The sequence below is a fragment of the Equus przewalskii genome, chromosome 30, assembly GCF_037783145.1.
Source record: "Equus przewalskii isolate Varuska chromosome 30, EquPr2, whole genome shotgun sequence".
Classification (NCBI taxonomy): Eukaryota; Metazoa; Chordata; class Mammalia; order Perissodactyla; family Equidae; genus Equus; species Equus przewalskii.
In genome coordinates, this window is record NC_091860.1 from 32,340,072 (window position 1) to 32,363,020 (window position 22,949).

The 22,949-nt window shown below is 40.3% G+C and overlaps 1 protein-coding gene across 26 annotated transcripts in view; it reads left to right on the forward strand.

Annotated features, from left to right (window-relative positions):
* The window catches only part of DIP2C (disco interacting protein 2 homolog C), a 469,882-nt gene that overhangs the window by 402,673 nt on the left and 44,260 nt on the right, over positions 1-22,949 (forward strand). For all 26 annotated transcript variants that reach the window (XM_070601291.1, XM_070601280.1, XM_070601282.1 and 23 more), the window contains 2 exons: positions 5,939-6,107; positions 8,263-8,433. In XM_070601291.1, coding sequence (XP_070457392.1) covers positions 5,939-6,107; positions 8,263-8,433 — 340 coding nt within the window. The remainder of the gene's footprint in view (positions 1-5,938; positions 6,108-8,262; positions 8,434-22,949) is intronic.

A 22,949-nucleotide genomic window follows, 5' to 3' on the forward strand; every position in this document is an offset into this window, starting at 1 on the left:
TTATATGCATTTGATTCCCTGAGACATGAGGCTTCAGTGTCATTAAACATGTTTGGTACCTGGCCCTGACAATGCGGAAGTCATCGGTGTGAAAGAGTAGTGTGTAAATTTAAGCTGCAGTAAAAATCATACAGGAAAATCTAATTAAGGTGGTGTTATTAACCCTGATTCATGAATGGGCTGAATAACAGTTGGTATTAACAGAAAACTGTGCCCCATCACTTCTCAAAGCGGTAAGACGTGAGTTTCCCAGTGGATAATTATGATTTCTAAGATGTGTAATGTGCAGGCTTGTTAGCTCTTAGGCTGTTACCTGGTGTATGATCCCATTTTGGGCCCTGAGATTGTTAAATATCCATTCAATAGAGGTAAATTTTCCATTATTTTTATTTCTTCCTGCTTAATGCTGCCTTGAAGCTTCTAGTTGGAGTTGACACAGCCACAAAGAAAGGCTGTAATTCAGAGTCACACCAGACATAGTGTGTAGGCTGATTGTGGAGCCCGGTGTTGCAAGTGACAAAGTAAGACTGGAAGACGGTGCTGGCGGCAGCAGAGCAGAACTACATCAGCTCCAGCCATGTCAGTCCGTGTGGGAACGCCCTCTGCTGTGTGAGCACTCCCAGAGGCTGCCGTCGTCTGGGAAAAGGGTCTCCACAGGAGAGAGGAGAGTGTTGTGTCTCCAGCTCTTACAGCCCTGGAGAAAGGTCTGCAGGTCTTTACAACTGGCCCGCGGCCCTCTGCACGTATGAGGGCCGGCCTCTAGACGCATCGCTGGAGCTAAGGAGGAGTCTGGCTATTTTCAGGCCCCCAGGGTATTGCTCTCAGAAGGTTATTTTGAGAGTAATGTGGTCTGCCTCAAAATGTGGTCTGCGTGAGCCAGACAGAAATGCTGACTTTAAAGAACCTCAGTTCTGCATGCAGGAACTTCTGGGTGGAAGTTTGTTTTCACAAACTGCAAGGGCAAGGCTAAGTTTGTGTAGAAATGCTGTTTGACAGTCTGTTACCTGCAGTAAGTAGTAGTTTGAGCAGGTGTCAGTATTTTGTAATGCAGATATATTTGTTGTAATGTTATTTGATCTCTTGAATAAGCTTAATATAAAGTGATCCTTAATGATCTAAATGAATTTCTGAAGACAAATCTTAGAAAAAAATTGACAGAATTTCGAGTGTTCTAGTTATTGGAATGTGATCTTACTGATTTTGATATGTCAGCTGTAAAAATAACTTCTTATACTTTTCCATAGGGCTCTGTTGGAATGTGCAGTTTTGTGAAATTATGTGCATAATGAAATTTTCATATCAGCAAAATTTCAGAGGAAATATGAAAGTTTTAGGAGCAATAATCCTTTCTTGTGGTCACTGAAAGCAGTGAGTCCATCCTCAGAGCCCTTTAAAGTTCCTCTAAAGTCAACTTGGAACCAATTCTTATTTCATTTTACTCTTTAAATACAGCGTGCCCTATTCATTATCAGACTTCTTACTCAGAAGGATTGTTTAAATAAAATCCAAAAATTCTCATTAATAAGCTCCCCACTGATAAATGTGGTTGCCACTTGATTATCAAACATCCTTTCTAAAATAACACTTAAATTTTATCCCGGCACATTAGTTGTTGATTGTCTGATGTTTTGATCTGTTATACTCTGTTAGCAGAACCTAAAGTAATCACCAACTTCTAGCATTTTGTTATCCTGATAGGAAATGTATGACTGGATGTTTCAAGGTTAAGAATTTTGTGTTAGTGTGTTTGTATGTGTATTATATTCTATAGAAATGAATAAGAATGTCATAAAAGTGATAAGACAGAAAACACCCATAACCCCGACCCTAGCCCAGCCTGTGCCTGTAGTTTGGTGTGTTTCTCCCCATGCATCTGCTTTTCTTCAAAGCTGTAGTCACAGTTTGTATGTGATTCCATATCTTGCTTTCTTCTAATATTAAAAACAGAAATTGTTTTTTTAAAGGCATGCTTTTTGGTGAGGAAGATTGGCCCTGAGCTAACATCTGTTGCCAGTCTTCCTTTTTTTTCCCCCCCCAAAGCCCAAGTACATAGTTGTATATTTTAGTTGTAAGTTGTTCTAGTTCTTCTATGTGGGATGCCAGCACAGCATTGCTTAATGAGCAGTGTGTAGGTCCACACCCAGAATCCAAACCAGCAAACCCCGGGCCGCTGAAGCAGCGTGTGCGAACTTAACCACTCAGCCACAGGACTGGCCCCCGGAAGTTTTTAAACATGTATCTTGGATGTAAGTTTTGTGGAATCTGTCTTTAGAACCCAAGTTAGAACACATCTGCCAATAAATCCCTTTCATTAGTCTGAAAAGATAGTGTGTCAGTGTGTTCTTCACAAACTGTTGCAAATTGGGAGTGGGTGATCCCTGGAAAGCAAATGGTTTTCATTTTAAAAACAAGAAAGGGTCCTCTGAGAGCTGTTCGTGAGCTGGAGTCAGCAGTAGGAGGCATTTGATGGGGGTCACACCTGTGAAAGGTGTAAGGGCTGGAAGCAGATCAGGCAGGGAGAGCCTCAGCCCAGTGTGGAAGCTTGCAGCCAGCAAGCAAAGGTTGCAGGCCACGGTCAGGGAAGTCTCGCTCGTGTGCCTGAAGCCCTGACGGCAGGCTGGCAGCCCCTGGAACACTCACATCACATCACCGGGTTCCTTCCTGAAAGGACATCTAAGGGGCACACCCAGCCCACAGCAAGGGGCAAAGGCATTTTCCTGAAGCAAAGCAGGCTCTTTAAATGGTGTTTATTCTGGTGCCTCCAAAGAGCATGTCAGTTTTGTGTGTGTGATTGACGTTGTGTAAGCACCTTTTTTTTAAAAGTTCACTGTGATTTCACTGGCTCAGCCAGGGTCCCCGGGAGTGGTGCAGGGACCTCAGAGGGCCTTCCACTCGGGTGTGGTTTCTCTCCAAACATTGAGTTTCATCTTGGGGTTTATTCCGCCTTGAAGAAGCGCACTCATTTAGAAGGGAAACTTGGTTTCAATGGGACTTTGTTACTCTCTAAAGTAACAGTGGCATTTGAGTGTGCTATGAGATGCTTGCATAAATACTGACTGGCATAGAATCGTTAAAATAAAATGGTAATGTTTACTTTTACTTATTTTTGATATTCCTTCAAAAGAGATCAGAATAATTCACATTCCTGGTTTATACAGTAACTTTAAGTAATAAAGCAAAAGAAAAACCAATGCAGCACTGCAAGGTCATATATAACAACATTGTGTCTGTTTGTGTGCACATGCAGTTCTAATGGTGAATTATTAACTACTGAGTGACTTTCACACTTTTTGAATTTTGTTTTTCAACAAACAGGGGCCTTAAGATTCTTCAGTCAGTAATATAATAAAAGCCAATTGCATAAAAAATGGCCAAGGACTCAATTAGACATTATTCCAAAGAAAACATATAAATGGCCAATAAGCACATGAGAAGATGCTCAATGTCGTTAGTCAGTAGGGAAGTGCAAATCAAAAGCACAGTGAGATACAACTTCACATCCACTAGGATGGCTATAATCCAAAAAAAAGCAAAAAAGGATATGACAAATATTAGGGAGTATATGGAGAAACTGGGATCCTCATATTGCCAGCAGGAATGTAAATGGTGCAGCTGCTTTGAGAAACAGTTTGGCACTTCCTCAAAAGATTTACAGAATTACTGTATGATCTAACAATTGGGTATATACCCAAAAGAATTGAAAACAGGGACTCAAATAGATTTTTTTTTTTTTTTGAGGAAGATTAACCCTGAGCTACCATCCGTGCCCATCTTCCTCTATTTTATATGTGGGACACCTGCCACAGCATGGCTTGACAAGTGGTGCCTAGGTCTGCTGCACCCAGGAACTGAACTGGTGAACCCTGCGCCACCGAAGCAGAACACGCAAACTTAACCACTGTGCCACCAGGCCAGCCCCATCAAATAGATATTTATCCTTTCATGTTCATAGCAGCATTATTCACAATAACCAGAAGGTGGAAACTACCCAAACATCTATCAAAATGTGGTATATGTACAATGGAATATTATTCAGTCTTAAAAAGGAAATAATTCTAACACATACTACAACACGGGTGAACCTTGAAGACATTATGCTAAGAGAAATAAGCCAGACAGAAAATGACAAATATTGTGTGATTCCACGTACGTGAAATATCTAGAATAGGCAAATTCAGAGACAGAAAGTAGGTAAGAGGCTACCAGGAGCTGTGGTGGGGAAGATGGAGACTTATTTTTTAATGCGTACTGAGCTTCTGTTTGGGATGATGGAAAGTTTTGGAAATTGATGATGGTGATGGTTGTGCAATAGTGTGAATGTTGTTAATGCCATAAAGTGTACATTTAAAAATGGTAAATCTTATGTATATTTTGCCACAATAAAATTTTAAAATTTAAGACCAAAAACAGCCATTTGTACAGCAGGATGATAACTTGAGGACTGATACCCCTCTTTAGTGCTTAATCTGGTGGTTCTCAAATGATTAAACCCTTTGAAAAGATCACAGAAAAGGTCATGTACTGTCTCTCCTTCTGACAAAAATAAATGACTTTAGAGGAATAAAGAAAATTGGAGACTTGCCCAAAACACCTTTGTCACATTCTCTGAAGAAGTTTTCCTTCTAAGGGCCCTGTTTAAAGGAGATTTTGTGAGCCAACTTAATTTCCTTGCATTTTTTAACCAGTTGGATTCTCTTGTAAATAAAAATTTTGAAAATTTTAAAATGAGATTGGCCGCATTAAAGAAGAATTGGCTTTGGTATCGTAACATAGCAGTTTAGAGGCTTATGTGCTATTTCATCTATGAGATTTTTTTCTAGCTAGAAAATGTCTTTTACTTAAATCTTAGAAGGTCATTTAACTAGGATCTTTTATTGTAATGCGTGACATCTATTGTTGATTTATAGTAATAAACCAAAAAAAATTAGAACTATTAAAAATGTGGTTTTGGCAAATGCTTCATTATTTTAAAACCACACTTGCCCTTTCAATTGATGATGAATCAAAATATTTAACCTACCATTTTTCTCTTATCTCTAAATATCCCCTCAATTGTAAAGGTAGAATTATAGAATGATTGTGTTCTCCTTAGTTTTCTTATTTGGTGATTTGTTTGCATTATTTTGAAGTAAAATTCCAAATTTTAAAAAATCGAATGACAAACTTTCTCTAATTGTTTTAATTTTCTTTCATTTACTCCAGACATCAGTTTTCTAAACCAGGGGTAGCCACGCTTTTTCTCAAATGGCAATTTAGTAAATACTTTAGCCCCTACAGTCTCTGTTGCAAAAACTCAGTTCTGCCTGTTGATGCAAAAGCCACCGTAGGTGGTATTTAAAGGAACTAGTGGCCATGTCCCAGTGAAACGTTATCTACAAAAAAAGGCAGCATCTGGAGTTTGCTAACTCCTGTGCTAAACTTCCAGACATTTTACAAATGTTTACCATGAAAGAGAATCCAGTTTGTTAATGTAGCTCCTTTGAGAGAAAAAGCGTCACAGCTTTTAGATGTTTCAAATGAGTGTTCAAAGTAGTAATAACTGGGGGGCCGGCCCTGTGGCCGAGTGGTTAAGTTCACGTGCTCCACTGCGGCAGCCCAGGGTTTCGCCAGTTAGGATCCTGGGCACGGATATGGCACCACACATCAAGCCATGCTGAGGCGGCATCCCACATGCCACAACTAGAAGGACCCACAACTATGTACTCGGGGGGGAGCTTTGGGGAGAAAAAGGAAAAATAAAATGTTTTTTAAAAAATGGTAATAACTGAATCGTAATTCCTATAGCTCTTTTGTGCTTTTCAGAATGTTTTCATAAACATGCTTTCATTTCATATTCACAGACACCTCATAGTAGAGTTGGGATGACCATCCGCCTCTTGCAAATGGGCGGGGTGGTCCCTGCCTCTCCACCCTTACTGAGCCCCCTTTCTCTCTGCAGTGTGTACTCTGGGCACCAGTCCATTCTCATCCCACCTTCAGAGTTGGAAACCAATCCTGCCTTGTGGCTTCTTGCCGTGAGTCAGTACAAAGTCCGGGATACATTTTGCTCCTATTCGGTGATGGAACTTTGTACCAAGGGGCTGGGCTCGCAGACAGAATCCCTCAAGGTAAGCAGCCCCCTCCCCCAGCCTCACCGTGCCTTGGGACACACTTTACATTCTCCCAGGAAAGCACCGTAGCACATGTCCGAGGGCATGGAAGGGGCTTGGTGAAGTTAAAATAATCCTTCACAAAAGCCGAGACATAATTTGCGGTCGCCTGAAGCTTACAGAATTGTTTTCATGTGAAAACTTCTTTTTATAACATGAATATTTTCCCACTGCCAAAAGAGTTGTAGATCAGAGAGTTTGTTACTGATGTCTTTAATTCCATTAGGTCTACTTAACGGGTCTTAAGTTGCTTTTTTATTTCTTGGTGAATTCAATTCTTCAGTGAAGTTAATTTTATTCTAATGGTGGTATTCAAGTCATAGGTTTGAATTTAGCCACTGATTTTGGTTTTCCCTGAACACCACTGTTTTGTAGGTCTGGATCCTAACCAAAATTCGTTTTTACAACTAAGCAAACAGTGGGGTTTTTCAGTATAATTACTCTTATGTGACAATAATAGAATTTCCCTACATTTACCAAGGACATTTTGATAGACATATTTTCATGGTAAGTTAAGTAATCCTTATCCAAGTAACTAGGAGGGAATGACCACACAACCTGTTTTGATTTATGTTTCAACCACTGTTCAGTTTGTATTCCCAGATATGTGTATGTCTTTGTATGTACAGATTATGTTTGTGTGTGTATGCACACACAAATTATCTGTACACATTCAAATAGTAAAGAATACATTTATCTCTCTTAATTTTGTTTTCCTATTGAGACCTAATGTATTAAGCTTGAACCAGAAAACAACATGCAAGATAACTTTGATATTAAGCTACATAAATAAATGTATAGTTACTTGAAATTATGTACTTATACAGGAAAATAAACTCATAAAACATAATTGTTACTCATGTCCATCTATATTACGTTATAAAATGATTGAGTACATTTCACAAACTTTCCCTGTAGGTGCATATATAAATAACCAAATGAAATAACAACATAATTGAGTGATTTTTAAGCACTTTACGTATGATTCATTTAACCTTTACAACAGCTCTCTGAAATAGAAACCATTATTGTCTCCATTTCAAAGGTGGGGAAACAAAGAGAAATTAAGCACCCTTTCCAAGTTCTTATATTTAATAAACTTTAGAGCAAGTTTTGAATCTCTGGCTCTAGGTTCACCATCTCAAACCTCAGGCTGCATTGCTTCTCAAAATATACACGTGTAAATAGATCCTTTGTGTTACCCAGGTTTCAATTTTTCCTGTGTAACTGTACGTGCATAAAATCAAATCTGTGTACTAAATTTCAGAGTCAGAGTTGTCTTGAATTGTGTGTCCCTCCTCAGTTTAGGAGTCCTTCCAGCTATCCAAGTGCCAAGACCACCTTGCAGGATGCTTGAAGGACTAAATGGTTCTGCTTGTGGTGATGGTCCTCTCAGGGCTCTCTTTTCCACTGGCCATGCCACCTCTCGTCACCTGCCTCATGTCTAAATGCAACTGCTACCACTCTTTGCCTCCCTCAGCTCAGCCCAGGAAGCCCCGCTCTTACCACACAGTGTTGTGCTTAACTCTCTTGAATTCCTCCTCCTCTGTTTTGCTCAGTTGACGGAATTTGGTGCAGAATTGAGATGTGCTTGATCATGTGTAGACCCTAGAAACTGAGATGCACTTGATCATGAGGATTTCTCTGTGACCTTTTGAGGAGAGCTGTCTTTAAGAAGTTGTCCAAACATTTTAGTTTTCCATTCCTGTATTAAAAATAGGTTTTCTCATTTCTCTCCACGTGTGTCCTGTGTTCTGTGTTCATAGGCGTGTGTACAAATGCTTCCTTTCTTCCCCAAACCCTTTCCTTTAAATTTTTTTTTTCCTGGACCTCGCTTCTGCCCCCTCTTTCCCCTCGTCATGCTTCTTGCTGTTACTTCTTGCTATTAAGATATGTTTGTAATGGCATTGATAATCTGATATCTGTGTGTTTTTGTTTTGTTTGTTTACACAGACATCCTAAAACAGTTTAATTGATGGTGTGGACACAGAAAGCCCTTGAAATGATATCTGTGTGGAGTTTCTGTTGTTTTATGGGGTCTGCTTAAAGGGCCTGCAGGTCACACACCTAAGCACTTGGAAGGCTGACTTCTCACCGCTCTGGTTATTTCTAGGCACGAGGACTGGACTTGTCTCGTGTGCGGACGTGTGTGGTTGTGGCAGAAGAACGGCCTCGAATAGCACTCACCCAGTCCTTCTCAAAACTGTTTAAAGACCTGGGCCTCCATCCTCGGGCCGTTAGCACCTCGTTTGGCTGTAGAGTGAACCTGGCCATTTGCTTGCAGGTAAGTTTTGCTGATGTCAGTAAGAGCTTGAGTCAGGCACTCAGCATAGACTGCTCAACATGGGTTCCTGGCTGATGCTTAGCTACATTCAGAAGACACCTTTTCATCAAATGCATGAGATTGGTGCACACTTGTTTCTTTTTCCTTTTTTTTTTTTTTTGTCCTGCATTTGTCGGCAACCATTATTCATAAATAGCTTTCATGGTGCTTATTCTATCTTGGAACATTTTAACTTTTGTAGCATGAATAGCAGTTTGCCCAGACCCCTGAAGTTGGGCTTTTTAAAGATTGGATACTAGACAAATGTTTCATTGTGGCAGGAAATCCTGTCTCTTGAAGTACTTGGTCTCCCATGTGTAGGCAGAAATTTTTGTAGGCATAATTTCAGGACATGAAGGAGGTCTGGGAATTTGCTGTGGTGATGGTAATGTAGAAATAACAGTTACAATTATGTGCTGCATTTCTATGGCATAGGTGTAAGCGAGGCCACCCTCATAAGACATCCTTGCACTAACCATGGCTTGAAAACCCTTGTTTTCTTTCTTTCTCTTCATAAGCCCACTTCTGGCCACCTTCACTATTCCTTTCCTTTTCTAACTCTTACCATGAGGTGCATGTCCATGGAGATCACTCTGCCAGGTTGGGATGGCCAGGAAGGACAGGAAAGCCATGTAGGCATGCTCTCCCCCAGTGCAGCCTCATACAGCCTCACCTGGACGAGCCAGTCCGGGCACAGCTGCAGACTTTGTTCCTCGAATGTATTAAAAGGATGAAAACTTCACTCACAACAGTTGCTGGAACGGAGGACGGTTGACACAAGCACCTCCTGATTTCCCCTCCCTGCCCTGCTGTCTTCCGCTTACGGCCCCAGAGGTGGTTGTTTGCAGTTACCCTCTGGGTGACCTCTGAGAGCCCTCAGTCTGCCTGCTCTTTGCCGGGACTCCAGGTTTTTGGACTTGGCCATGGACTTGGGCTGAGGAAGGACGCTTCCCATGTGACCAGTCCGATGAGATCACTTCAGAAAAGTTAGGTACAGAAAGCTTCTTGTGATTTTCCATTGGGGTTCCTTGCCTCTATCCTCCCTCTCTTTGAATTAGCTCCATTTTTTCAAAAATTACCAGCTACCAAATTCCTCTCAAGAGTCAGTTATACCTTGTTCTGTGATTGAAGTTAATTCCCTACTCTAAGAGGTAATCTAAAGAATTGGATTTATCTTGCCAAACTAGTTCTTTAAATATTGAAATTTTCTTTCTCTATTCACTTTTATCTGCTCTGTTTAAATGTTTCCAGCTGCCTATTCCATGAGGAGGAATAAGAAATGCAGAAATCTACTTCTTAAATAAGTTCAACCATAGGATGATCTAACACTTCCCTTCTGCACAGGTGGTGGGGAACAAATCAGGAATTCATGAGACAGGTGCTTGGCCACAAGGGTATTTCTTCTTCTTTGTTTCTCTCTCAAAATGTTGATGGATGAAGGGAGAAGAGCATAGCATAGATGCCACAACAGCATAATAACGCTTACTGCTTGTTCACATTCAACATGTTGCTGAGGGAGGTGTTGATACCGTGTTTGTGGGGAACAAACCACGAACAAGGTTGTGGCGACTCAGTGCTGCAGGTCCCTCCGTGATGCCTGCTTTCACGTGCTGTCATGTGAAACACATATGAAAGTCATGAAAATTGACAAATATGTCATTGTTAAGTACACACATGGGCAATATAAAGATTTAAATATTAGACAATCATAGAAAATTGAGACATAATTTCTGTGATGCTCTTGTTTCAGCTCTTATATCTTAGAAACTGAGGGATTTGTTTACCCATTTATCTTTTTGAGGCAGGAATTGCCACATTAATTATTTTGACATTGTCCCTTTGAGTTCCATGTCTTAGCTCTATGACAAAGGAAGGACTCACAACATCAAGTGTGGATGACTTTGATTTTACAAGAAATACTGGTATATTTTATATTCTGCAGAAGCAAGAAATTTAAGTATGAGCTATTTGTTATACTTAGGAATGACATTTCCTAGAATCTTTAGATGTCAAAATGACTTTAAAACAATTTCAATTTGTTGAATTTATGACAAAAGCGGACATTAGATCAAATTATAACTTCTGGGCTTAATTAACTTTAACATAAATTTCCCTTAGTACTATTAAGAAGTGTCACTTGTTTATTAACACACAGTATCTGTTGAAAAAGATACTGCCTACAGCCACAGTTACTCTTTTCAAAAGTATAAGCTGAAAGGTCTTTGGTTTTATTTGCTTTAGAAATTCAGTTCACTGTAACTGAAAAATTAGCATCCTCCTTGCCAGCAGAAGAAGGGAGGGGAAAATGAGGTCTTCTATTTTCCAGAACTTTTAAGCTACCTTAAGCAGAAACTTTGATCTTTATTATATAGAAAAACAATGATTAGTTTATCTGAGAGGAAAGCTTTATTGTAAATAGCTATGTGAAATTCAGTCAATAGTAATAGTTATAGTCAAGCTTAAATCTTGATGCTCACATAATGAAAGAGAAATATAGCCACCCTGATGATGAGAAGTAGAGTAATTGATTGTGAAAGAAAAACAGTGGAAGGCTCCGAGGATGACATAAATCTTAAGTAATTCTCAAAATAAAATTAATAGTTATAGTAAGACTTTCATTAATTTGAGCTCTCAATTCATTTTTCCCCCGCACTGCTTTTAGATGAGGAAATTAAAAATAAATAAAGGCACTCTTGAAGGTTTTGCATGCTCCAGGGAATTAGTCGCATTCAGCTGAAACTTTTACGTCCTCTCGGGCTGATATATGTTGTCCCAGATAATGAAAATTAACATTTGAGATCATGGGATCTGTATTCTCAGTTACGCAGTATATCAGTCAGCATTCTAATTTGTAAGTAGCAGAGACCACCTTTTGCAACTTAAATGAAAAGGAATTTATTAAGATGTCAGTGGTTCACTCTTAGAAGCTCCAAGGAGCCAGAGGACCGGATTTAGGACTGTGCTGCAGGAACAGCTCTGTTCTGGTGAGGACATCAGTGTCTGTAAGCTTGCACTGAGCAACTGGCCCTCGACACCAGGCTCCACCACCGGCATACCTCCAGGGCTGAGGCCATGCTGCAGACGCTCCACTACCAAGGGCAAGAGCCTGCATGCGTCCTTATGCCACGAATGGATGCAGCTAATTGGCAGACCTGCCTACCTACCTGCATGCTGGCTTCCAGGAAAGCTAGGGAGGAGAGCATCAGGAATTTTTAGTTACTGCAAAGGGACGGAGCCCGGTATCAACCAGGCTCCAAAAGTGGAGGAGTTCCCCAAATACAGATTGTTGAGATGCTTGGTAACCAAAAAGGAACAATCAGTGGCTGCCTCAGCCCATGCCTTTGGCTGCCCAACGTCAACACATACTCTTTGTCTCATTCTTATACATCATCCCTCGGCCCCTCAGTAAAACTGCTATAATGTAGCTTTCACTCTTAAACCAGTAACGCACCCACCCTCTGTCCAAAAGAGAGACAAGCTGATGCCCCAGCAGTTACTATGATCAGTCCTAGGTCCAGGGTTTTTGGGTGATGACCATTCTATCACTGACATTCTGTAAGCTGTAGACTAGATTGTGAAGTTCATTGCCATGGGCAGACGGACTCTGAAAAACTGTGGGGCAAAGCAAGGGAAAAAGAAGAGGCACATTCACTCCTTCCTCTGTACAGTGTTTTTGGATGTCTAATGTGTGCTGGGCACTGGGGATCACCACATTGAACAAATAATCAGTGTTGGATCTGCCAGTTCCTGGGTATGTCTAGCCATCTGAACATTCAGGAACTTTGAAAATAACCACAGGAAGAGTTTAGGGTCCTAATAGACCATGATGAGGTGTCCAACTGATGTTAAACTCCACAAGTTTCACAATCAGATATTCACTTTGGTTTGGGTTATCTCTTGTCGCAATGAGCAAGTGATTGTCAGTTGTAGAAAGCTCCTGGGTTTTAGTCCATGCCTTGAACCAAAAATATAAACACAAGCACCTGAGCTTCTCATTTGTTCTTTAACTTCCACAGCACCCACAGAAACAGTACGTGGCCTGCAGCCACAGTCCAACCCAGCAAATGAGCTGGATTTTCCCTGCCCTTGGCTCCCGCCAAATGAACTAATCAATTTCAGATTCCCCTATTGCCCTAGCAATCTGTTACCTGCAGCCACTCCTGATACCAGTTTCTAAATCAATTGAGGTGTTTAATACCAACCACAGAAAACAGTTCTGTTGATTTTAGAAAAAATACATTTATTACAAAGGATTCTGGACTTCCATTTTTGATTAGGATATGTAAGTCACACGAGATTTGTTCCAACCCTAACAGTTAAAACAATCTGGTTAATTACAAAGTCATAGTTTTTAAGATCCATCAGAGAGCTGAAGAGTCAAAGAAATCTCAGTGGACTAAATTCTTCTTTGGAGAGAACAGACCTGCAATTGTTTTCATCCCTGGTAGAGGAGCAGGAGGAGGAATTTACCGTAGAAACCAAGGAGGCTTTTTTGAGAACGTTAGCAGTGGCACAGAGCTTGGCAAGGTGGATGAGAGTCCCAAGGGGCCCAGCTCAGTCCTGTGTGCCTACACCAGCTCTTCCCACAGGCCTCCACCTGTCCAAAGGGGAGTATACAGAAGCTGAGAGAGGGCAGAAGTGCTGAGAGAATCCATCTGAGGTTCTCTAGGCCTCCAGTGAATGCAAAGCAACAGACCTGTGAACTCTGAGCAGGGGGCCCTGGAAGAGAAGACATTTCCTCTGAGGAACTGGGCCTTCAGTGAAGGGAAGGCGGAGGTACTGAGAGCTGAAAGAAGAGCAGGGAAGCTGACAGCCCCTCTCCAGCAGTCCCGGATCACCAAGTGCTACCATCACACTCAAAAGACAGGAGGACGGGAATGCTGAGCACCTCTCTCTCAGGCCTCTTGGGGGGCAGTATGTTTGCCTTCGAAAGGCTGGGAATTGGGCAGCAGAATGGAGAAAGCTGAGGTGAGACTGGAGAGAAGAGAGCACCAACTAGTCACGCAAAAGCTGGCAGCCAAGTCATGAAGCAGAAAAAGATCTCCCATGGTTTGGAAAGTGAGTCTCCAGGCTGTAACGCATTAAGAGAGATCCAGAGTCTCAGATCCAAAGTCCTGGTCCTGCCCACAGCTGTGTGAAGCCAGCGTTGAATGGAATCTAACTAAGCTCAACAGAGCCCAGACCAAGCTCCCTACCATACAGATTCACTCAGACACCCGAGCTAGTGGCCTGACAGCACCTTTTTCAGGGGGTGGGGAAGGCAGTAAATGTTTTTTACTTCAATCTCCACTGTTCTTTTAAACACAAGGTTTGCTTTAAAATTAAAAACTAAAAGATGTGCGAAGAGGAAAGAAAATATGATACATGGCCACAAGAAGAAATGGTCAATAGAGCAGAATGGACATGTTGGAATCATCAAAGACTTTAAAATAACTCTGAAAGACATGCCAGAGGACCTAGTTGAAAAGGTATACACCTTGCAGGAGGAGATGGGGGATATCACCGAAAGATATAAACTATCAAAAGAACCAAATGGAAATGCTAGAAATGAAAACTGCGGTGTTAGAAACAAAATATTCCTCATGGTTTAGTAACAGACTAGATACATCAGGGGAACGGGTCGGTGAGTGAACTTGACGTTCAATCAGTAGAAATTATCCAAACTCTCAACACAAAGCAAAAACAATGACTATAAAATGGAACAGTCTCTGAGATCTATGGGACAACCCCAGGTGGTCTAACATACGTGTGGTAGGAGTCCCAGAAGGAGAGGTGAGAGAGGATGGGACGGGGGAACAATTTGAAGACGTAATGACCAAGACTGAAAAGAGACAGCAACCCACAGATTTGAGAATCTCAGTGAGCTCCAAGAGTAAATAGACACATCATCATCAAAATGCTGGAGCAAACGATAGAGACAAGCTTAAAGCAGCTACAAAAATAAGAATAAGTTACACAGGGGAATAATAATAAAAATAACACTGAACTCTTGTCAGAAACAACACAAGTCAGAATATAGTGGAATGATGAACAAGCAGACTTCGGAGATACTACAGGTTTGATTCCAGACCACTGCAATAAAGTAAATATAGCAGTAAAGTGAATCACACAAATTTTTTGGTTTCCCAGTGCATACAAAAGTTATGTGTGCACTATAGTGTATGCAGTAGTATTACATCTAAAAAAACAATTACACACTTTAATTAAAAAATACTTTATTGCTAAAAAATGCTAACCATCATCTGAGCCTTCAGCGAGTCATACTCTTTTTGCTGGTGGATGGTCTTGTCCCAGTGCTGATGGTGCTGACTGATCAAGGTAGTGGTTGCTGAAGGTTGGGGTGGCTTTGGCAATTTTATTAAAATAATGATGAAGTTTGCCGTATCAATTGACTCTTCCTTTCACAGACAATTTCTCTAAAGCATGCAGTGCTGTTTGATAGCATTTTACCCACAGCAGAACTTCTTTCCAAAAAAAGTGGAATCAATTCTCAGAAACCCTGCCGTGCTCTGTCAACTACATTTATGTGATACTCCAGATCCTTTGTTGTCATTTCAACAATCTTCACAGCATCTTCACCAGAGTAAATTCCATCTCGAGAAACCACATTCTTTGCTCATCCATAAGAAGCAACTCCTCATCCGTTAAAGTTTTATCATGAGATTATAGCAATTTAGTCACATTTTCAGGCTCCACTTCTAATTCTAATTCTCTTACTGTTTCCACCACATCTACAGTTACTTCCTCCACTGAAGTCTTGAACCCTCAAAGTCATCCATGAGGGCTGGAATCAACTTCTCCCAAACTCCTGTTTATGTTGATATTTTGACCTCTTCCCACGAATTACAAATGTTCTTAATGGTATCTAAATGGTGAATTCTTTCAACAGAAGGTTTTCAATTTGCTTTGCCCAGATCCATCAGAGGAATCACTATGTATGGCAGCTGTAGCCTTAATGAAATGTATTTATTAAATAATCAGACTTGAAAGTCGAAATGACTCCTTCATCCATGGGCTGCAGAATGGATGTTGTGTTAGCAGGCATTAAACAACATTAATCTCGTCGTACATCTCCATCAGAGCTCTTGGATGACCAGGTGCATTGTCAACGAGCAGCAATATTTTGAAAGGAATCTTTTTTTCTGAGCAGTAAGTCTTAACAGAGAGCCTGGAATGTTCAGTAAGCCATGTTGTAAAGAGATGTGCTGTAACCTAGGCTTTGCTGTTCTATTTACAGAGCACAGGAAGAGTCACTTAGCATAATTCTTAAGGGCCCTGGGATTTTCAGAATAGTAAATGAGCACTGGCTTCAATTGAAAGTCACCAAATGCATTAGCCCCTGAAAAAGAGAATCAGCCTGTCCTTTGAAGCCTGACATTGACTTCTCCCCTCTAGCTATGAGAGTCCTAGATGGCATCTTCTTCCAATATAAGGCCGTTTCATCTACATTGAAAATCTGCTGTTTACTGTCACCACCTTCACTGATTCTCTCAGCTAGATCTTCTGGAGAACTTGCTGCAGCTTCTCCGTCAGCACTTGCTGCTTCACCTGCACTTTTATGTTATGGAGACGGCTTCTTTCCTTAAACCTCATGAACCAGCTTCTGCTAGCTTCAGACTTTTCTTCTGCAGCTTCCTCACCTCCCTCAGCCTTCACAGAATTGAAGAGAGTTAGGGCCTTGCTCTGGATTAGGCTGTGGCTTAAGGGAATGTTTGATCTTCTATCCAAACCACTAAAACTTTCTCCATATCAGCAATAAGCTGCTTCACTTCCTTATCATTAGTGTGTTTACTGGAGTAACACTTTTAATTTTCTTCAAGAACTTTGACTTTGCATTCACAACTTGGCTCATTGTTTGGCGTAAAAGGCCTAGCTTTCAGCCTATCTCAACTTTCAATAAGCCCCCCTCACTAAGCTTCATCATTTCTAGCTTTTGATTTAAAGTAAGAGATGTGCAACTCTTTCTTTCAGTTGAATATTTAGAGGTCATTGTAGAGTTATTAATTGGCCTAATTTCAATATTATTGTGTCTCAGGATATAGAGAGGCCTAAGGAGAGGGAGAGAGACAGGCAAATGGCCAATCAGTGGAGCAGTCAGAACACATTTATCGATTAAGGACTTATCAATTAAGTTCTCCATCTTAGGTGGGTGCAATTTATGGCACCCCAGAACAATTTCAGTAGTAACATCAAAGGTCACTGATCACAGATCACCATAACAAATATAATAATAATGAAGAAATTTTTAAATAATGCAAGAATTACCAAAATATGATCAGAAACATGAAGCAAGCAAATACTGCTGGAAAAATGGTGCCAATGGACTTGCTTGGTGCAGAATCGCCACAAACCTTTTCTTGTAAAAAATTCAGTGTCTGCAAAGTGCAATAAAGCAAACCAAAACCAAACAAAGTAGCCTGTGTTCAAGGTGCTAAAGCAGTTGTTTATCCAGCAAAACTGTCCTTCGAAAAGGAAGACAGGGGGCTGGCCTGGTGGCGTAGTGGTTAAGTTCACATGCTCCACTTTGGTAGCCTGGGGTTTGGGTGTTCAGATCCCGGGTCCAGACTGGCACACCACTCATCAAGACATGCTATGGTGGCATACCACATACAAAAGAGAGGAAGATTAGCACAGATGTTAGCTCAGGGCCAATCTCCCTCACTGAAAAAAAAGGAAGACAAAGACAGGTATTTGTAGACAGAGCAAACTGAGAGAATTCACCATTAGCAAATATGCTCTACAAGAAATGCTGACTTCCTCAGGATGAAAAGAAATGGCAGCACAATGAAGCTCATATTTGTAGGAATAAATGAAGAATACTAGAAAAGGTAAATACAAGGAAACTTTTAAAAATCTTTCTATCAATATGTAGGTACGTAAATATTCTTAAATGTCTTTAAAGATTTAATTACTCAAAGCAAAAATGGTGACAACTGAGGCCTTTATAGCTTAAGTAGAAGTAACATATGAGATGACAAAGTGTCAAAGGGCAGGACTGGGGAGGTAAATGGAAATATTTTGTTACAAGATTCTTAAGCTGTTCGTAAAGTATGTGAAGGTGGACTGTGATAAATGATGCAAATTTTGATCTCTACATCAACCACTAAAAAGTTAATACAAAGGTCAACAGAGGAGATAAAATGCTCTACCAAAAATATTCTGTTCATTAAAAAGAAGAATGTAGAAGGGAAGCACAAAAACAAAAGGGGCCAATAAAAAACAGCCAATTGTATCAATAATTACATTAAAGGTAAGTTAACTAAACATGCCAATTAAAAGGCAGAGATTGTCAGACTGATTAAAAAGACTGAACTATATGCAGTTACAAGAAACACAGCTTAGATATAAAGATACTGACAGATTGAAAGTAAATACAGTCAGCAAAAGAAGATGTTGTAGTTGTATTAATAAAAGATATATTAGACCTAAAGATGAAGATGCACATTTTGTAATGATTAAATGGTCAATTCATCATTCTTAAGGGTCATTCATAAAACTTAAAAATCCTAAATGCACATGCACCTAAAAACTGAGCTTCAAAATACGTGGAGCAAAACTGACAGACCTCAAAGAGGAAAGTGACAAATTCACACTCATAGTTGGAGATGTTAAGACTTCTCTCTCAATAATTGATAAAATAAGTAGGAAAAAAATCATTGAGCATATAGAAGATTTGAACAACACAATGGCCTAACTTGATGTAATTGACACTTGAGAATACTATACTCAACTGCTAGGACTGAATTGTGTCCCCCACCAAATTCATATGTTAAAGCCTTAACCCCAGTGTGACTTTATTTGAACATATGGCCTATAAAGAGGTAATAAAGGTTATATGAGGTCATAAAGCTGAGGCTCTAAGCTGATATGATTGGTGTCCTTATAAGAAGAGAAAGAGAGATCAGGGCTTCTCTCTCTCCATGCACAAATGCCACAGTAAATTCACATGAGGACACAACAAGAAGGCAGCCATATGCAAGCCAGGAGGAGAGCTCCTACCAGAACCCGACCATGCTGGCGCTGTGAGAAAATTGATGCCTATGGTTTAAGACACACAGTCTGTGGTATTTTGTTATGGCAACCCAAGCAGACTAAGACACCAACATCTGTAGAACTGGCATGTCTCTCAAATATACGTGAAAAATTCCCCAAGAAAGACTATAAAACATTTCTCAATGAATGTTAAGTGACTACAATCACATAGAGTATATTCTCTTATCAAAATGGAATTAAATGAGAAATCAATAACAAGATGGCCAGAAAAATCTCCAAATGTTTGGAAATGAAACACACTTCTTAATAAGCCATGAATAAAAAAAGAAATCACAAGAAAAATTAGAAAATATTTTAAATGGATTGTTAATGAAAGCACAGCATATCAAATTTTGTTGGTTGCAACTAAAGCAGTACTCAGCAATAACGTTTATATTAGAAAAGAATGGACTATAAAATCTATTATTTAAGCTTCCACATCAAAAGTCTAGGAAAAATTTAAGCCCAAGGTTAAAGAAAGAAAATAAAAATAAATATGGAAGTGAATGAAATAGAAAGTAGATAAACAAAAAGTCAACAAAGTTAAAAGTTGATTCTTCGCAAAATTAATAAATTTTATAAACTGCTAGCAACACTAACCACTAAAAAAAGAAGAGATAGATAGACTAATGATACCAACTGCCCCCGAAACAGAGGAAATGTTTGAAGGCTCAGGCTTTGCTGTGGGGCACGTGGAATGGTGCAACAACTTTAGAGAACAGTTTGTCAGTTTCTTGTACAGTCAAACATGGACTTACTATGTGACCCAGCAATTCCTCTCCTGAGTATTTACCCAAGAGAGATGAAAACATATGTTCTCCCAGGGCCTGCACACAAATGTTTGCAGCAGCTTTGTTCATAATCGGAAACAACTCAGGTGTCAATTAACTGAGAATGGAGGGGCAGGTTGTAGTTTATCCATGCAGTGGAGTGCTGTTTGGTAATGGAAAGGACTAATCTGCTTCTGCACAGAACAGCATGTATGGATCTCAGGAATAATTTGCTGAGTGAAGGAAGCCAGACACAGAGGTCTGCATACCATATGAATTTGTTTACAATCATCTGCCACGTAACAATGTTTCAGTCAATGCCAAACCACATATAAAACAGTGGTCCCATAAAATTAGTACCACATAGCCTAGGTGTGTAGTAGGCTATACCATCTAGGTTTGTGTAAGTACTGTAGGGGAGGAAGAAACTTTCCTCTACCTTTCTAGGTTCTTCTGGCTAGTCTAAGAATTAAATTGAATGAGACAGATTCACAGGAGAAAAAGAAAAGTTTAATAACACATATACATAGGAGAGACCCAGAAAAACAGAATAACTCACCGTAAGGACCAAAGCTCTCACCTTAAATGCCATCCTCAGCTGAAGACAAAAGATGTTGGGGGTAGGGAGAGTCAGGGACTTCAAAGAGAAGGAAAGCAATTCACAGGAAGGAGAAAAGGAGCAAATGTTTGGAAAACAAGTGTCTGGTCACAGAAACAGAAGAACACAGACGGGAGCCCAGCAAACAGGCCTTTCTAGGTTCCTCCCTGTCTACCACCCAGTTCATCTTGTGCTAAGGTGATAGCTTGCTTCCTGAGAAAGGATTTCTAATCTGAATTCTTTTAGGCTGTTAAGGAGGAGGTAACAAGGAAAACTTTCTGAGTCTTTTGTTTCTTAAAAATGATCACCTTAGGGGCCGGCCCAGTGGTGCAGCAGTTAAGTGCACACGTTCTGCTTCATCGGCCCGGGGTTCGCCAGTTCGGATCCCAGGTGCGGACATGGCACCACTTGGCAAGCCATGCTGTGGTAGGCATCCCACATATAAAAGAGAGGAAGATGGTCATAAATGTTAGCTCAGGGCCAGTCTTCCTCAGCAGAAAGAGGGGGATTGGTGGCAGATGTTAGCTCAGGGCTAATCTGCCTCAAAAGAAAAAAAGATCACTCTAAAATAATCCTCATGTTAAAGAGATGTATTTTGGGGTGGCAAATTTTATTCCCCTTCAGTACATTCTGTGATCACACAACAGCAAAATCGCCTGATGACACATTTCTCAGAACATATTCCTGTCAGTAAGTGATTCATGACTGTATATGATACCCTGGATAAGGCAGAATTCTAGGCCCAAAAATCAGATTACTGTTGTCGGGTGCTGAGGGTTGGGGGAGGGAATTGACTGCAGTAGGGCAGGACAGGACTTTGGGGATGATGAAAATTTTCTGTTGATTGTGGTGGTGGTTACATGATTGTATACATTTGTCAAAATCAACCTTTACACTTAAGGATGAATTTTATTGCATGCAAATTATACCTAAGTACATCTGACAGATAAGGATACAAGGAATAAATTACAAGTGTTAGGAATAAGGACTTCCTCTGTTAGCCAAGTTGGAGTAGCAGGGACCAGATTTACCCTCTCTCTTGAAACAAGCAAAGAAAGGACAGATACATGAAGCAAGACACTGGACATCAGGCAACGAAGAACAGAGATCCCTGAGAGAAACCAGGTTAACCCTATGATTTCCCATATATTACTGCCTTGAGAGAGTTTTCAGACCATGGCTGAGGGAGGGGAACTAAGGTAGAGCCCGGTGAGCTCCTTGAGTGGAGATGGAGCTAAGAGTCTGAGGAGAGAAAGGTGGCTAGACCTCCCAGGACAGGGTGCTGCAGAGGAAAGGGGCGTACACAGAAAACTCTGGGGATCCACAGAGGAACCTCCCCAAATATCCACAGAGGACCCTCCTCAGTTGTTCACACAGGACCCTCCCCAAATATCCACAGTGGACCCTCCCCAAATATCCCCAGAGGATCCTCCTCAGGTGTTCACAGAGGACCCTCCCCAAGTATTCAGCTGAACACCAATCAGCATATCCTGATTAAAGTATCCATTCATGTAAGGAAACTACTCAAAGCCAGAAAAAGAACCAGCCAGGAGGATTCAAGGGAACAGTGCTTGTTCACAGCAGACTGGAAACCTCCATAATTCATGAGAATACTGCCCTGGTCCCACCTAACAAATCTTAAAAGCAAGAATGAAGAGGATCAAGCACTTTCCAAGTAATTTGACTTGGAACAAAGCTGAAGAATATTTACAGGAATAGAAAAATATCCAGCACCCAGCAAGGTCGAATTTACAATGTCTGACATCATATCAAAAATTACCAGGTATACCAAGAAGCAGGTAAATATGATCCACAATGAGGAGAAGTATCAGTCAATTAAAACTGAATCAAACTGACACAGATGTTGAATTTATAGACAAGGACACAAAAGAGTTATTTTGACTGTATTCCAGATGCTCAAAAAGTTAAGAAGAGACATGGAATGTTGAAAAAAAAAAACAACAAAACTTGTAGAAATTCTAGAATTTCTAGAAATAACTACAGTATGTGAGATGAAAAATACATTGGATGGAATCAATGGCAGAAGAAAAGATTAGTGAACTTGAACACATAGCAATAGAAACTTCCCAGAATGAAACATAGAAAAAAATAATTTTACAGAAAAAAAAGACAGCCAGTCCTGATGGCCTAGTGGTTAAAGTGTGGTATGCTCGGCTTTGGCAGCCTGGGTTTGGTTCTCAGTCGTGGAACCACACCACTCGACTCTCAGTAGCCATGTTGTGGTGGCGGCTCACATAGAAGAACTAGAGGAACTTACAAGGAGAATCTATAACCATGTAGTGGGGCTTCAGGGAGACCAAAAAGGGGGCAAGATTAGCAACAGATGTTAGCTCAGGGCAAATATTTCCCAGCAAAAAAAAAAGATCATCACTGAACTGTTGGAAAACTTTAAGGGACTTAATATACATGTAATTGGAGTCCTCAAAAAAGAAGAAAGAGAGGGAGGTCCAGAAAAAACATGCGAAGAAATATTTCAAATTTGATGAAACTATAAACCCAAAGCTCAGCTACCTCCAACATAACATGAAGGAAACTGCTTAATTGCTCAAAACCAGTGATACAGGGAAAAGCTTTAAAGCAGCCAGATGAAAAAATCAAGTCATATGCAAAAGAATGACAAGGATGACATCAGATTTCTTGTCAGAAATAATGTAAGCAAAGAAGACGGTGGAGAACATCTTTAAGTACTGAAAGAAAAGTACCCTCAACCTAGAATTTTATGCTCAGTGGAAATATCTTCCAAGAGCAAAGGCTTAAACAAAAAAACCTTTTTAGTCATACAAAAGCTGAGAATTTGTTACCAGCAGGCCCACACAGCAAGAAATATTAAAGGAAATCCTTTAGACAGAAGGGAAATGATACCAGATTGAAGTCTGGATCTATACAAAGGAACAAAGAAGTGGTGGAAATGGCAACTGCATAGGTAAACATATGAAATTTTGTCTTATTATTTACATCTCTTTAGAATGTAATTGATTGCCTTTACAAAACTGGTCATATATTGTGGGGTTTATAACATGTGTAAAGTCAACTGTATGACAACAACTGCTCAGAGT